Raw genomic sequence first — 15,314 nt, 5'->3', positions numbered from 1 at the left:
ATATATTCATTGGTGTTACAGATGATTCTGTTATTGCAGTTAGCTTTGGAAATTCAATGAACAGGACTGAATTTGGTGCCTTTAGCCATGTACTTTTTTCTGCAATTACAAAATTACCTGTAACTATGTATTGGTGAAAAGGATCCAATTTTGAAAGTATGAAATGGAATTTTTTGTTATAGCTTGGTTGTGGTTCAGCAAATGATTACCAGTGGTTTTATTGTATCTAAAACAAGCAATTATTTTAATATCTGTAATAGAACGTTAATAGTAGCAAATGTGATGTAAACAAGTCTTTTATTGTTGATTTTGTCAAAAAATAGGAAGTGAACATGCCTTCCTGATCTTATGACAGTTTGTGTTTTTGAGAGTTTGGAAGCAGATTTATTTAGTTGAACTGTCCTTAAGTCTCTGTTTCATTTCAGTTGATGCAAATCGGAGTCCGAAAGCAAATAAGCTGGTTTTACATGGTCTATGGACACAGTAGATTTAAGGCCATTTATTTCATTTGTGAAAGTTTTGTCAGTTGAGAACCTTGTGCAGAGAGTATGGCTGGCAGAGCTTTGGAAACTTGAACTTTGGAAATTTTTTTTAAATCCCAAAATGGAGATTTTGTAATGGAATCAATTTCAGTTCTCAGAAGAGGGCCAGCAACGACATTTTTAGAACCTTGCATATGCCTAATGTCAGTAGAATATTGAGAAATAAAATCTAAATGTCATACTTGCCAAGGTGAACATTTGTGGGGTTTCTGCTTAAAAGCATACATTAACTGTTTCTGATCCATATAAATTTGAAAATTTCTGCCCTCTAGCACGTGTGGGGACTTCTTAATTGAAGAATAAATTGAAAATAATTCCATATCTTACAAGGACCATTTCTGTTGACTTTTGTTCAGTTTCATAGAGAAAAATGCTATGGACTCCCATGTTTGTTGAGACAACTGTATAAGAGTACCTCCTATTGTGACATCCGAAGTATCTACCCGGGTGCTTAACTGGGTTTCGGGAATAGGGTGTCTCAAAAGGGTAGCCTGAGCAATAGCATTTTTGGCAGCAATGAAGGTTTGTTCAGCATTCTCGTTCCAATTTAACAATGAGGATGAATCCTGCACATGAGAACTACTTTTCTTTTTATTGATATGCCCTACTAACTACTTAATTAAATGAGCAAGAATGTGTGCTGCTTTAGCTATATGAAACATCTGTAAAAGTTAAACGTGCCTAAACATCGGCAAAGCTGAGTAAGAGTGGTAGGTTGAGGGAAGTCTAATATACATTTGACTTTGTCAGGGAGAGGCTCAGTTCCGTTTTCACTTAGGTGAAAACATAAGAAATCAATAGATGTTTGACCAAAGGTGCCTTTTGAAACATTTATGCAAAGTTCGTATATGGTAAGCTTTAATCAGGTTGACAGGACTGAAAAATTTAGTACCATACAGTGCAGCAGTAAAATCAACTAAGCATGGAGTAAAGTATTTATCTTTTAAATCGTTTGGGCATTCAACACATGATAATCTCTTACAGGTCCCCATTCTAAAGTTCCTTTTTTTTTTAAACCAAGCGAATTGGGGATGCATAATTGCTTCTCGGAGGTCTCAAATACCCCAGTTACATCATCGTTCTAAATTCTTGTTTTCCTATATTTAAGCAACCACAGGTGGACCTATAGTTATGATGTAATGAACAGTGCTGTGTTTTATAGGCTGGTTAGGATATGATAATTTAGTATTAGAAAAGTACTCTTTTAAAATTTTCGTGATAAGATGCATCACTAAAAATAGTTTTACTGAATAAAAGTCTGCATTGGTGGTGGCTTTGAGGTTCGGATTTTAGATCATTCTGGATATTGGATGTCCAGATCTTGGATTTTTTACTGTAGTCATATAAACAATACTCTAAAAATGGGCAGTCCCTCATTTACCTACTCAGTTACATCCCACCAGTGGCCGAGTAGTAAAAGTCTCGATTATGGTAGTTCAGATGAGGTTCAAATCCTGTGAACTGGCTGGCTGCGTGGCCCTTTCCTTGATTTTCCCCATGTGTAATGTGTATATGAGCCAGTTCTCTTTGAAAGTCCTCCATGAAGGCATCTCTCCCCTTAGTCAGATAGCCCACGAGCTTTTGCAGTGATCTCATAAAACCAAAAACTTTGTGATTAACTCTGAAGATATGTATATATACACACACATTTGGTTCTGTGAATTGCAATAAAAAAGGGAAGTACATATCTAGGTGTTATAGCAGTCCCATATACAAAATTTGGAATTCTACTGCTAATCACTTTTGAATTATGCAAGATACATACACGCAGACGTACGAACATCAGAAAAAGCCCATTTTACAGTCTGGGAAAAAACAGTCCTTTATTCTCTTCACACAGATGGATTCAGGAATGCTCAAAATGAATATTTCTGTTGATACTTGAAATTTTTCCCAGTTGCAGTATTTCCTTTGCTTCATACAAAAAAGTAATAAATAATGCTCATTCATACTAATGAATTTAATATTTTATTAAAAAATTATGTACTGTACTTTTTTTATTATTCTTCAATCTTATCTTCATCAAGAAAGAAATCAAAAGCATGAAATAAATTATTGAGAAACTTAATTAGTTGGATAGAAGAGCAGACAATCTAGAAAATTGGAGTCTTTTGTTTATCTGTCATTTTTGGCTTTGCTGATTTATTATCTTTTCTCTAAACATAGCACTTGTCTCTGTATCTGAAGAAGTGCGTAGCAGGTGCCATTTGAAACACAGAATCACTCGAGTTGTGTCTGAGTCCCCAAGTGCAGAAGCATTTGTCACGGAACTCCATCCCGCTGTTTCTCCTCAAGTGTCGACGTCTCCAAGTAATCCCAGTCCTCCAACTCCATCCCCATCTTCTAATTCTGCACAGACTTCCCCTCATGGTCAGCCTTCTAATAATGGTATTCAGAGCACACTACCTGTAACTCCAGTAAATAGGAGGCATAAATCATGGGACACACTGGACCAGAATGCCTTGTTTCAAGCAAAGCAAAACAAACAGGTAAAGCTTATTATTTTTTCTTCCTCTTTCTTCACCTTCTCCAAAGGAAGATATAATTTCTCTAACAGAAAATACTGCAAAAAATTCCAAATAGAAAATTTCTCCGAAAATTGCTTCTTTTGATATAGAGTCATGAATCAATATCCACTGACTCTGTATTGCATAATTCTACTTTATGTGCAGTTAATTTTTGTATACATTTGTGCTCCTGCATGTACTGATTAAAAATCCCATGGATAAATGTGCTTTGTTTTAGTATGTAATTAAGTCCCTATACTTACTGGTTCTGTATACCATGATTTCAGTTATTTATAATTAACTTTTGATTTATGGTCTTGATCTGTGTCCATTAGTTATTATTTAATTGATTTAGTTGTCAGCAGTTAATGTATTTTTAGAAAAAGTTTTGCAATTAAAATGGTAAACAGTTCAGAAAATTAAAAAATGTATGCCAAACTAAGGTTTGACCAAAAACCATTGTGAACAGCATTCAAACACACTCAGTGTCTGCTTTCCACAACAGTTCAGATCATGAATGCGAATATATACACTGGTGTGCAAAAATTAAGGACGAGATGGTTTTTTTCAATATAACTTTGTACAAAAGCTTTCCAAATCAACACATTTAATACCGTAAGATCCCCACTACGTAAGGACATGAGTAATGTAAGCAACACTTACTAAAAGAGAAATCAGAGGGATAAAAAGAAGCTTTATTGAAAAAGTAGCATGGAGCGCAATGCGACTGAAGGCCGAAACATCCCTGTGATGGGTGTCCAGCAAGAAACATCCGGTCTTTAATAAGGGATATGATCTCCCCTGACTGCTAGGCAGGTTTCACAGCGTCTGCCCATGCTGAGAATGAGGGTGTCAATGAGTTGTTGAGACATTGCTGCCCATTCGTCTTGCAGCGCTAATCGAAGCTCCGGAATCGTTACTGGTGGTAAGGTACGAGCTGCCAAGCGTCTGCCTAGAAAATCCCACACATGCTCGATGGGATTGAGATCCGGAGATCGTACCGGCCAATCCATACGTTCAATATCCTCACTCTCTAAGAGCTGTTCGGCAGCTACTGTGCGATGACATGGTGCATTGTCGTCCATGAAAAGGAACTGCGGACCCATAGCGCCTCTAAAAAGACGCATATATGGAAGAAGAATCTCGTTACAATAACGGGTCCCGTTGACTGAACCTGCGTCGAAGATGTGAAGGTCTGTACGACTACCAAGCATGATGCCTCCCCAAACGAGAACACCGCCACCTCCATACCTGTCCCTTTCAATGATGTTCGAGGGATGATTGCGGCTTCCCCGCTCTCTCCAGATGAGTATGCGATGAGAATCGCTACTCAGACTGAATCTGCTCTCATCTGTAAATAGTACTCGTCCCCATTCATTGTCTCTCCAATTCCAGTGTTCCCGGCACCACGGAGAACGTCTTCTCCGATGAGCAGGCATTAGAGGTACACACCATACAGGGCGTCGTGCAAACAGACCACCACCCTGCAGTCTTCTGGCCACAGTAAAACGCGATATCGGTCGTCCAGTCGCCTGTGTCGTGTGTCTAGCGATTTCTCCCGCTGTCTGCCGCCTGTTTCTTCTGGCCTGTAAGGCAATATACTGATCATCTGCGGGTGTGGTTCCTCGTGGACGTCCACTACTAAACCCCCGGATAGCTGTTCCTGTAGTTTGAAATTGTCTCCAAAGTCGTGAAACGATGCTGTGAGCAATTCCGAACTCTGCAGCCACACTTGTCATACTGCGGCCTTCCTCCAACTTCCCAATGATTCGACCTCGGGTAAAAGCATCCAGATGTCGTCTAACAGATTGATTATTCGCCATTTCTCGCTGAGGCAGCAACTCGGTGTGATTTTAACTGCTATACGGCGTGCAATCTCTTTGCCAGAAATACTGATCTTACACCGACAACATGCTTTATACTACTCAGACACTCCTCCATTATGTCTACCTGCATATCTGCGCATGTGTTAGCATACATCACCTTACTTAATCTCCTGATTGGTCTTTCTGTCCGCTCTGCCTCTTCGTTCAGCTGATATGCTAATTTTTCGACTTCATCCTTAATTTTTGCACACCAGTGTATATGCACTGTGAACTGATATTTCTTTGCTTAACCCTTTGCGGCTCAGTGTTCTACTACATGGAACACCCAAATTGAATCGCTTCTGAAACCTTTAGATTCAACCGTAAATAGATAAAAATGCCTTTATAATATACTTTGAACTTTTCTTTTTAAACAGTAGATAGCAGCATATCACAAGGAGACACAGAATTTTCATTTATTATGTGTTATTAAAATCCACTTTTTTCAAGCAATTTTCTCTATTTTTTAATGATGTAAAAAATTTTATTTGGAAAAAGAATTAGGCATAATTTTTCTGGCTGTACTCCAAATTATTTGTTCTATATTTTTTTAATCTTTCACACAAAAACCATACGCAGAATCATTGAATGAAACCGGGTGTTCCAATTAGCGGGAATACTGTGCCTTAAGCAATCTCATGCTGTTACGAATCAGAACGTGCTTAGGAGAGAACATCCATTGTTTACGTTTTCTGTTTGGGGTGGATGAATTCAAACAAAGCAGTATTGAGGGGTGAGGTGTGTTTTCTGTTATGAAAGCCCTAATATTGGCATCTCGAATTTTTTAGGAGTTGTTTTTAGGCGGGAATTTTATTAGTAGCTTGACACATTTTTACTTAGACCTGCGCGAATTTTTTGCTGTCGCTTTTTAGTCTCATTCCCCTTTATTTTCATTAATTGTGTAGGTATTTTTCGTGTATGTATATATTATAGGCTTATTTTTCTTTATTGTTAATATTAATCGTAGTTAATTTTTTTATTATTAATTTTCCATAAATGGCGAGGAGAGGTCTAACTCTTTCCGAAGCGCTAAAAGTGTTTCATGAATTACCCTCGGATTACAGCCCAAAGATTTCCGTTTAAATTTGCTGTGCTCCCTCTGTGCCATGAAAGCGTCAGAGATGATTTTGAAGAGGCGACTTCCTTCAAGACCTGAAGATACTCCCAGGCTTAAAGTAAAGGTTTCCGGGGGAAAACGCTACAGTAATGTTGAACACATACCAGTGAAGGATACGCGTAGACGATGTGCACATTGTAGCATTGTAGTAATATATTTAGTTTTCAGATGTATAATGTTAAAAGTCATAAAATGGTGAGTAATGAAAATAAAATGTGTAAAATATGCATTTAAACAAGAAATAAGGTAATTAAAGTATATATAAAAATACCTATAAAGCATAAGCCATTTAAATACTCTATAGAGCATTATTAAACAATGCGTTGATACTTCGGAAATTTCATGGATTTAGGCTTAATAGCAAAAAAGCCCCCCGGCCCTGGACAGACACTCACGTAAGACACTGCCGGCCTCCACGATAAGCGCGTGTTTGCGCTACCCGGCGCAAAGGGGTTAAGTGAATAATATAATTGCCTTTTTGAGTCACAATTTATGATGTCCCCCCCAAGAGCAAATATAACTTAGTATAGTTGCTCTAGCTTTCTTGAAACATGTTTACACTTTTCTGTCTCAAAATAATGCCAAATGGGAATTATAATGTAATTGAAAATCCTTATGTTTTATTGGTGAAACCTGACAAAGCTTAAAATTTAAAAAGATTGCAATAGTTCTTATGAATGCAACTTTTATGTGTGTGTGTCTGTATATATATATATATATATACAAGGTGTGGCTATTAATTTTCAGGACTGCTCTAATAACACCAGAACAGATGATGAGAAAAACTTAACCTTTTAATATGTTTCAAAGTAATCCCCATTGGCCATAACACACTTGTGCTCGGGTGTATAAGTTGTGGAAACAACTTGTAAAGTCCTCATTTGGAAGGCTCTTCAATGTCGATGTCACGTTCTTCTTGATGTCTTCAACATCCACAAAGCGTTTTCCTTTGATCATAGTTTTGAGTTTGGGAAATAAAAAGAAGTCTGCGGGGACTAAGTCAAGAGTGTATGACCGAACATTCCCAAACTCAAAACTGCGATCAAAGGAACACGCTTTGTGGATCTTGAAGACATCAAGAAGAATGTGACATCGACATAAAAGAGCATTCCAAAAGAGGACTTTAAAAGTTGTTTCCACAACTTATACACCTGAGCACAGAAGTGTATTACAGCAGAAGGGAATTACTTCAAAACATATTAAAAGGTTACATTTTTGGCATCATCTGTTCTGGTGTTATTAGAGCAGTCCTGGAAATTAATAGCCACACCTTGTATATACAGTTCAAAGTCTGAGATACAGACTCGTCGAGACTTCGGCGGTTCCGGATTTGGGATTTTTCCGTATATTAGATCACCAATTTACAATCAAACGAACTGTAAGATGGCATGTAGAAATTATAAAATTAAAAATATGAAATCGTGATTTATGAAATAATGAAGCATTTATGATCTAAAGGTTATCCAAATTTCCAAAAAAAAAAAAGCTTGATATTTATTTGTTTACTTTATTAAACATTTCTTTCAATGTAAGTTGTTTAAATTACTTTGTGTTTTGTGCTAATACTTTCTCTTTAATTCTATAAGCAGACATAATTTCTTGTTGAAAGTTCTACTCTTCAAGTCCTGTAATTGATGTGTCAAAAATTCTGACTAACTTGTCAACCAAAATCTTTTCATTTTTAATAACCTTTCTGTTACTCTGTTTCTTTCCAGCGGTATTTTCTGGATCTAGAACCATACTATAGATTTCACAGTCCGTTAATTGACTGAAGATTGGGGCATTGTCATCGCAATGAAAAGCTTCTGTTATATCATCTTCATTTATTACCGCTTCTCAACATTTCTTTAAACATTCCATTAATTGGGAAATTTTGGATTGTGATATCCAAAAACCTTCACATTCGTAGCTATCATATTCATCAACCTCACCATGAAATATGCTAGCTGGCCATAAATTATGCCAAGCATTTTTTAAAGTATCTGGAGACATTTCTTCCCACGATCTTGCGATGCTCCACAAAGCAGATTTTACACTAAAATATTTCAAATATTCTTGAATAGTCTTGCTTAATTATTCAAGAAATTTAGCATGGGTTTTAAATATTTTACTTTATTTTTGCATTTCAGCATGCGCACTATTCCGATATCCATAGGCTGAATGATGAACATAATTTAGAGGAAAGAATAATACGCATACATTAGCTTTGACTAAAACTTTAAGTGAAGTATGAGCCAAACAGTTATTTGCAATCAGGATAATTTTTGCGTCATCGGGTAAACCAGCAAAATACCGCCCAGCCTCGGGTATGAAATGATTTTCAAACCAATGATTCATTAAGGTTTGTGTCATCCATGTTCTTTTATTTGCATGATATATAACGGGAAACTTTTTACTCCTTTACATGCTCGAAGTCGTGCATTTTTTCCAATTACGAAACGTTTACACATGTACCTTTCCTGCCGCATTTGCACATGCTGAAATTGCTAATGTTGCTTTGGAATCTTTGACACGAGTTGGGCCCTTTTCTGTAGAGGTTACCAAGGTATTTTGCAGTACATATTGCCTTAAAAGACCAGTTTCATCAGTGTTGTAAATTTGTTCTGGAGAAAACTTTTAACTATTAAAACTATTAATGAGTTCAATGAATTCATCTGCAAATAATTCAGCAGCTTCAGTATCAGCTGAAGCTCATTTCCCTGAAATTCTTAATTGACTTGGCAATTTTTTAATTTGGTTAACCAACCTTTGGTCCAATATGTGCACTCAGTTTTTTAATTTCATTTCTTAGTGAAATATTTTAGCTTGCGTCATTAGTATTTGACCTGTCAATGGTACGACCTCGCTGCAACACTGTCTGACCCATTCAATTATCACTTTGTCATGATCTTAATATATCACTTATAGCATAACGAATAATTTTTCTGTTATTCATTGCGAGTGGGGTGTCAGAATCCACAAAGAATTCAGAAAGCTCCTTTTTCTGTTATCATATGTCATATGCAGACTCCTCACATAATTTTGAGATGGACATACGTTCATCCATTTTTTGCAGTAATTCCTTATTTTGTATAATGGACGTCGAAACATGCTCTTTCTTTGTAGATCCTGTTTTAACTTCAGAATTAGAAACTCTTATTGATATAAGAGTTCAAACTTTAGTTTTCATAAAATTCTTGTAATAAAAGCAGCCTGCAAAAATTAATTAAGCTGGATGAAATCAGAAAGTTAAGGAACAGGTAAAGTATAATTTTAGCAACAGGTAAAGTAAATTAATTGGAATCGGTAAAGTATAATTTTAGCCTAGCTCATATTTTAGCTCATATCACCCACTATACATTATTGGCTATGTGTCAAGAGATTGGGGATGAAAGACAGCTTGTTCCGTTAAATTTTGTCTTGCTTCTGTCACACAATGAGGCAATTAAGACATTATATTAGTTTAGTTATTTATTATACTTGCGTTTATTTCTTGCACATGCTTAAGCCTTATCCGAATCTTGAATAAATAAATTCCCACATGCACTTAAGGCTTTTTGAGGGCTGGCACTAGATATCTTACCACCTGATGCATTCTCTGCGGGTCCTAAATTTTGCTAACAAGCACCTTAATTTCTAAATTTTTGCGGCCTTTAAATTTTAAATCACAGTGCCTTTCCTAAATTCTAAAAATATTTTTATCCTTTAATTTTGTTGCTCCATGCTTCTCTAAATTCCAAAAATCTTGTCTTCGGTCAATTCTGCCGCCTGATGCGGCCATGCAAGCTCTGGTGCCAGTTCTGGGTTTACATGAAAAACAAATCAGTTATTATTAATTCAAATAGCACTAGATGTTATCTTTCGGTCTATGAATATCATCAACAAAACCATATGGAAACTTTTACCATATGGAAAGAAAATTTCACCTTGTCAATATTTCTTAGCGCGTTTAACTTAAATCTGCAATCATTGCCAAGCATAAGAATGTCAACTAAAAAGTTTACCATATTCTTTGTACTAATATAAAAACAATTGTTTGGGCATCGTAGCATGAGTCATTAACTCAAGTTGTCATGTGTTGATAGACATGTGGTGATGATAGCAAAATATAATAACTAATGATTCACCAGGTTGGCATCAGGGATATAAAACATTAGAAGGAGTAAAATTAACGATATTTCTATGTAGAATGTTTTGGTTTGAGATGGCAGCTACGGAGCCAAATTATTGCTCACACAAATTTATGTTAAATTATTGTTTCTTCAATAATGAGGTGTTTATTTAGTGCTAAAGAGAAATTAAGAATCAGGACACTCCACATGTTTTATCTATTGGGAGGATCAAATGCGCATGCGTAAAGGTGTATAGAAAACAAAACCAAAAAAATTCATGGCAGTTTTGTGGTCCACATTTTAGATCATTTCGGATATTGAACATCCGGATCTCGGACTAGTAGATCAAAAAAATTTTTAAATGTCGGAACAAAAAATAATAAAATTCCATACTGAAAATTTGAAGGTCCAACCTCATTTCTCTGGGTTACATTATAAACTGGTAGAATGCAAATGAAAGAAAATTACAAAAACAGAATAAAAAATGTACACTTGAAGGTTGCACCACATAGCACAGATTAGTTTCATGATTTTTATAATTTTTAATCATACATATATATATAGGTTTTAATTTCAAAACGATAGAGCACGAATATTGCATTTTAAATGCTTTTATTTTACTAATAAGAAATAGATAAAAATAATAAAGGTTAAGTAAAAATTAATGTTGCAGGATTCATGTAATGATGAACAATCACAGACAATATTAGTTCTTCCGGCGTTGATAAAATACATTATTATTTTAACTTCCTCAGCTAGCTTTAAATAGTATGATCAGCTTGTATTAAGTAACAAAGGCACCAAAGAAGACCGTCTGTCTTCTTTAACTCTTGAAGAAAAGCAAGCCATCTGCTTGGCTCCACTCTCGTCCAAGTCTGGATGCTATCTGGCGCTGTCTGGAATGCTTCGCACTGAGCTATGCTGGTAATTCACTAAGTCAGCATCGGTCGTCGATGGTCTCCACAGCTTCGGCCAGCCTGAAGGGGCATCGTCCTCGATGTCTGTTGAATGGATGTCGATATCATCTACCTGCAAAGATAATAAAAAAGAAAAGAGAGTATCAGGTCCTTAGGTTTTGAGCTGATATAAACATCAATCAATTTGACCATGGCTTCATATGGTCAGCCGCAGTAGATGTCAAATTCGGTCCTTCATGGCATCCTACTTTTTCGACTTCATATCTGTCATTTGATCTAACAACTATGATTTTATATGGTCCATGAAACTTAGGTCGTAGTTTCAAACCAGTCCCATACTGAATTCTCTGAATGGCTACCAAGACGCTAATCTCATACAGTTTTGGTTTCTTACGTCTTTTGTTAAATTATTTACGATTCTCTTCTTGTATCTTCAAAATATTGTTTTTCGCATCTTCTCTCATTTCATCACGTTCTTGCATCAATTGCTTTAGATATTCTTCTTTCAATATCTCACTAATTCTCAGATCTTCCTCGTTCTTCATTTTCGGGCCTATGAGAAGCTCAAACGGTGAATATTTTGTATTTCTTGTAGTTGTGCTGTTGATTATTCTCTGGACATCTGGAACATACTTAAACCATTTCGTTGAATCCTCATGTGATAATTTCAAAAAAACAGAAATCAAAATTCTCGCTCAATCTGTCCGTTACCTCTTGGAATACCGGTAGTAATTTTGACATGTTCTATGCCTTCTTCTGTACAATAAGCTGAAAATTCTTTCGACGTAAAGGCACTACCTCGATCTGAAATGATTCTGGCTGGATTTCCAAATACAGTCTGTTGTTGCTTCAATTTTGAAATGACTTCTTGCGTAGTTGGTGATTTTACTGGACAGAACCAAGTAAATTTCGTAAAAGCATCGACCACAGTTAGAATGTGTTGGTATCTCTTGTTCGTCGATGGAAGAGGTCCAATAAAGTTGATATGATATGTATTCAAGGGAACGTTTTCTTTCGGTACAGGATGAAGAAATCCTTCTGCTTTTCCTTGCTTCTTGTTGTACAGTATACATTCTATACAGTTAGCAATTACTTTTTCAACTTTGCATTTCAGTCTGGGAATATAGAATTCTTGCTCTACAACATTCACGGTTTTATCTACAGCAAAGTGACCTTTTTTATGTACCTTCTGTATGACTTCATCCTGTAAGGACTCTGGCACTACTAGCAGATCTTTACCTTTTTCAAATTTGTACAAAATATCATTTCTCACGAAGAATCCATTTTCTTCTCCCTTCTGAACTAAATTCTTTATCAATTTCACATGTTCATCTTCATTCTGTTGTTGTGCTAACCGTATCTTCTCAGTTACATCGGACGTGTATGATGTTAAAATTAAAGCATTTCTACTTAGAGCATCAGCATGTTTCATTTGGCTTCCTGAACGATGTACAATTTCGTAATCGAATTCTTCTATAAACATTGCCCATCTCGCACTCTTAGAAGTTAAATCTTTCTTATCTAAAGTTTTCTGAAAAGCACTACAATCAGTTACAATTTTGAATTTAGAGCCTAACAAATAGTTTCTAAACTTCTTCAGAGCTTCTATAACTGCAAGGGCTTCTAATTCATAACTACAGAGTTTCTCTTGCTGCAATGAAGTCTTCTTATTCATATACTGGATTGGGTGATAATTATCATCGTCAGATAATTGGAGTAATACCGCACCAAAGCCTTGGCTACTAGCATCAGTATGAACTTCTAATGGATATCCTTGTCTAAATATGTGTAGAACAGGTGCTTGAGAAAGAATTTTTTTTTAATCTGCAAAAGCTTCTTGTTGTTCGGAATCGAACTTAAAACCAATACCCTTTCTAAGTAAGTCACTAAGAGGTTTAGCTATTTTAGCATAATGAGGAATGAATTTACGAAAATAACCTGTTAGTCCTAAAAAGCTTTGTAGTTGTTTACAGTTACGCGGTTGTGGAAAGTTTCGAACAGCAACAGTTTTGGAAGGCGATGGTCGAATAGTTCCGTTTTCAATTACATGTCCCAAAAATTCAATTTTACGTTTTAAGAATTGGCACTTTTTGAAATTTATTTGTAACCCATACTCCGAAGCAGTTTTGAGTACTCTTTCTAATTTGTCTAAACATTCAACTTCATCAATAGCCGGTATGACTATATCATCCATATAAATAATTAGTACACCTTCATTTAGCAAGTCACGAAATACTGAATAAATATATCTTTGAAAAACATTTGGACTAATACATAAACCAAAAGGAGCTTTAAGAAATTCGTAGATACCATTATGTGTTTCAAATGCGGTATATTTGGTGCAATTTTCATCTATGTCTACATGGAAAAAGCCATTTTTCAAATGTAGTGTCGTGAAAACTTTTGATTGTTCTAAGCGATCAAGTACTTCCGGAATTAAAGGCAGTGGAAATTTGTCTTTAATAATCTTCTTATTTAATTTCCGATAATCTATACATAAATGTTTCGAATTATTACGCTTGTTACACAAAACAATAAGCGCCAAATAATTAGAATTGCTAGGCTTTATTATGCCCTCTTTCAACCATTCCTTAATTTGATCATCAACAACTTTTTGTTCCGCGAAAGACATATATCTTCTATTTTGACAGACAGGAATTTCATCGCATAAATTTATTTGCATCTTAAAATTAGATTGTCTATTTTTCCGAGGCTGGTACGAATTAATTAAATTACACAGTCTTTCTTTATGTTCCACATATGAAAGGTGCGAAAAATCAATCTCGTTGACAGAAATAGCATTCACCAGATGTGAAAGGTAATTAATTTTCAAGCCACTTCCGCTTTCAGGGTTTTTGTTTACATTAACAGAGACGACAGGCGATTGAGAAAGATCATAAAATTCTTCAATGACACAGCAATATTCAAATTTCGCATAACGCAACGAACGTTAGCATTTCGATATGACTAAGCAGTTATCAAGTTTACATTACTTTTAATCCGATGAGAAATTATTTGAAGGCCATTCTCGGTAAAAGAGAAGTTAAACTGATTCATTACATCCAAACCTAATACAATTTGATTACATAATGACTTGACCACATAAATTTTCGTACGAAGTGAAAAACCATCAATTGAAATATCAGAAATGAAAAAGCCGATGGGATACGTTTGCTTTGATTCAATTCCGTTTAATGTGATATCGCTACAATTTAAATTAGGAGAACCAATCTGCTTGTGTAACTCCATGCTGCATATCGTGACATCTGAACCAGTGTCAACTAGACTATCAACTAAATGATTATTTATTTCTACAGTCTTCATAATTCTATCCTTATCAGAAATTCGTTGTATTAAAGCTTGTTTCTCGGGCTGATCTTGACAATAAGTTGAGTTATGCCCAAACCTTTTACAATTAAAACATTTTATACCCTTCGATTTGTTTACACAGTGATTTGACTTATGCCCAAATTTCTGGCAATTAAAACATTTGACCTTATTAACGTTAGATTGATTTCGGTTTGATGACGCAAGCTTACTTCTATCTTTAACTTGGGTGTCTACTTTCGGTTTCGGATTTTTAAACTTATCATTGTCCGATCTCATTCTATCATACATTTTTTAGCCTTTGTTTAAATTCAGATACTGTTTCGCAACCATATAGTATAGTTTTCCTCACCACAGAATCGGGAATACCATCAATAACATATTTAATTAATGAAGCATCTTCAATGTTACCTCACAAACACATTTCTTTCATTTTCAAAAAATACTCATCTAAAGATTCATTAGGCATTAATTTACGCTTACATAACATTTCATGCAATTCAGCTGAATTAAAAGCTTTACTAAATTCAGATTTCAAAAGCTTTTTTAACTTATACCAGTCATTAACTTTAGGTTCACTCTGAATAAATAGTTTGGCTTTACCTTTTAATGATCTTTTAGCAAAAACTAATTTATGTAAATCACTCAATTTCAAAGAATTTATAACATCTTCAAATTCATCAATTCATTTATCAACATTTTCATATGCATTACCAGAAAAAGGATTAACACAGAAGATTAGTATTTATTCGGCGTGTTATTGTGTCTTAATACTTTCAATATCCGAAAAACTAAGATGAGGTTTAAAATGATCATGAATTGGAAGCTGCATACTGTTATTTACTTGAGACTCATTAAAACCAGGATTGTCTCTTTGATTATCATCAAGCATCATTTCAGAAATTTTATTAACAGTTTCATCTTCAATATCACTATTTTCTTCATGCA

The 15,314-nt window shown here is 35.3% G+C and overlaps 2 protein-coding genes across 5 annotated transcripts in view; one reads left to right on the top strand and one right to left on the bottom strand.

Moving 5' to 3' along the window:
* Nf1 (neurofibromin 1) overlaps positions 1–15,314 on the top strand; it is a 400,961-nt gene that overhangs the window by 364,674 nt on the left and 20,973 nt on the right. For all 3 annotated transcript variants that reach the window (XM_085820392.1, XM_085820391.1, XM_085820393.1), the window contains exon 52: positions 2,709–3,031. In XM_085820392.1, coding sequence (XP_085676518.1) covers positions 2,709–3,031 — 323 coding nt within the window. The remainder of the gene's footprint in view (positions 1–2,708; positions 3,032–15,314) is intronic.
* The window catches only part of LOC118203970 (ankyrin repeat domain-containing protein 13C), a 215,610-nt gene continuing 211,061 nt past the window's right edge, over positions 10,766–15,314 (bottom strand). Inside the window, exon 12 of one of the 2 annotated variants that reach the window (XR_015042105.1) lies at positions 10,766–11,151. Coding sequence is in view for 1 of the 2 variants with exons in the window: in XM_085820399.1 (XP_085676525.1) it covers positions 11,144–11,151 (8 nt within the window). In the remaining variant the exon portion in view is untranslated. The remainder of the gene's footprint in view (positions 11,152–15,314) is intronic. The other variant, XM_085820399.1, reaches the window with a different exon arrangement.

This window comes from Stegodyphus dumicola, chromosome 7, assembly GCF_044657685.1.
Source record: "Stegodyphus dumicola isolate Sdum_Otavi_A_Nest chromosome 7, ASM4465768v1".
In the NCBI taxonomy this organism is placed as follows: Eukaryota; Metazoa; Arthropoda; class Arachnida; order Araneae; family Eresidae; genus Stegodyphus; species Stegodyphus dumicola.
Note: the sequence above shows the minus strand (reverse complement) of the source record. Positions and strands in the feature narration are given on the sequence as shown.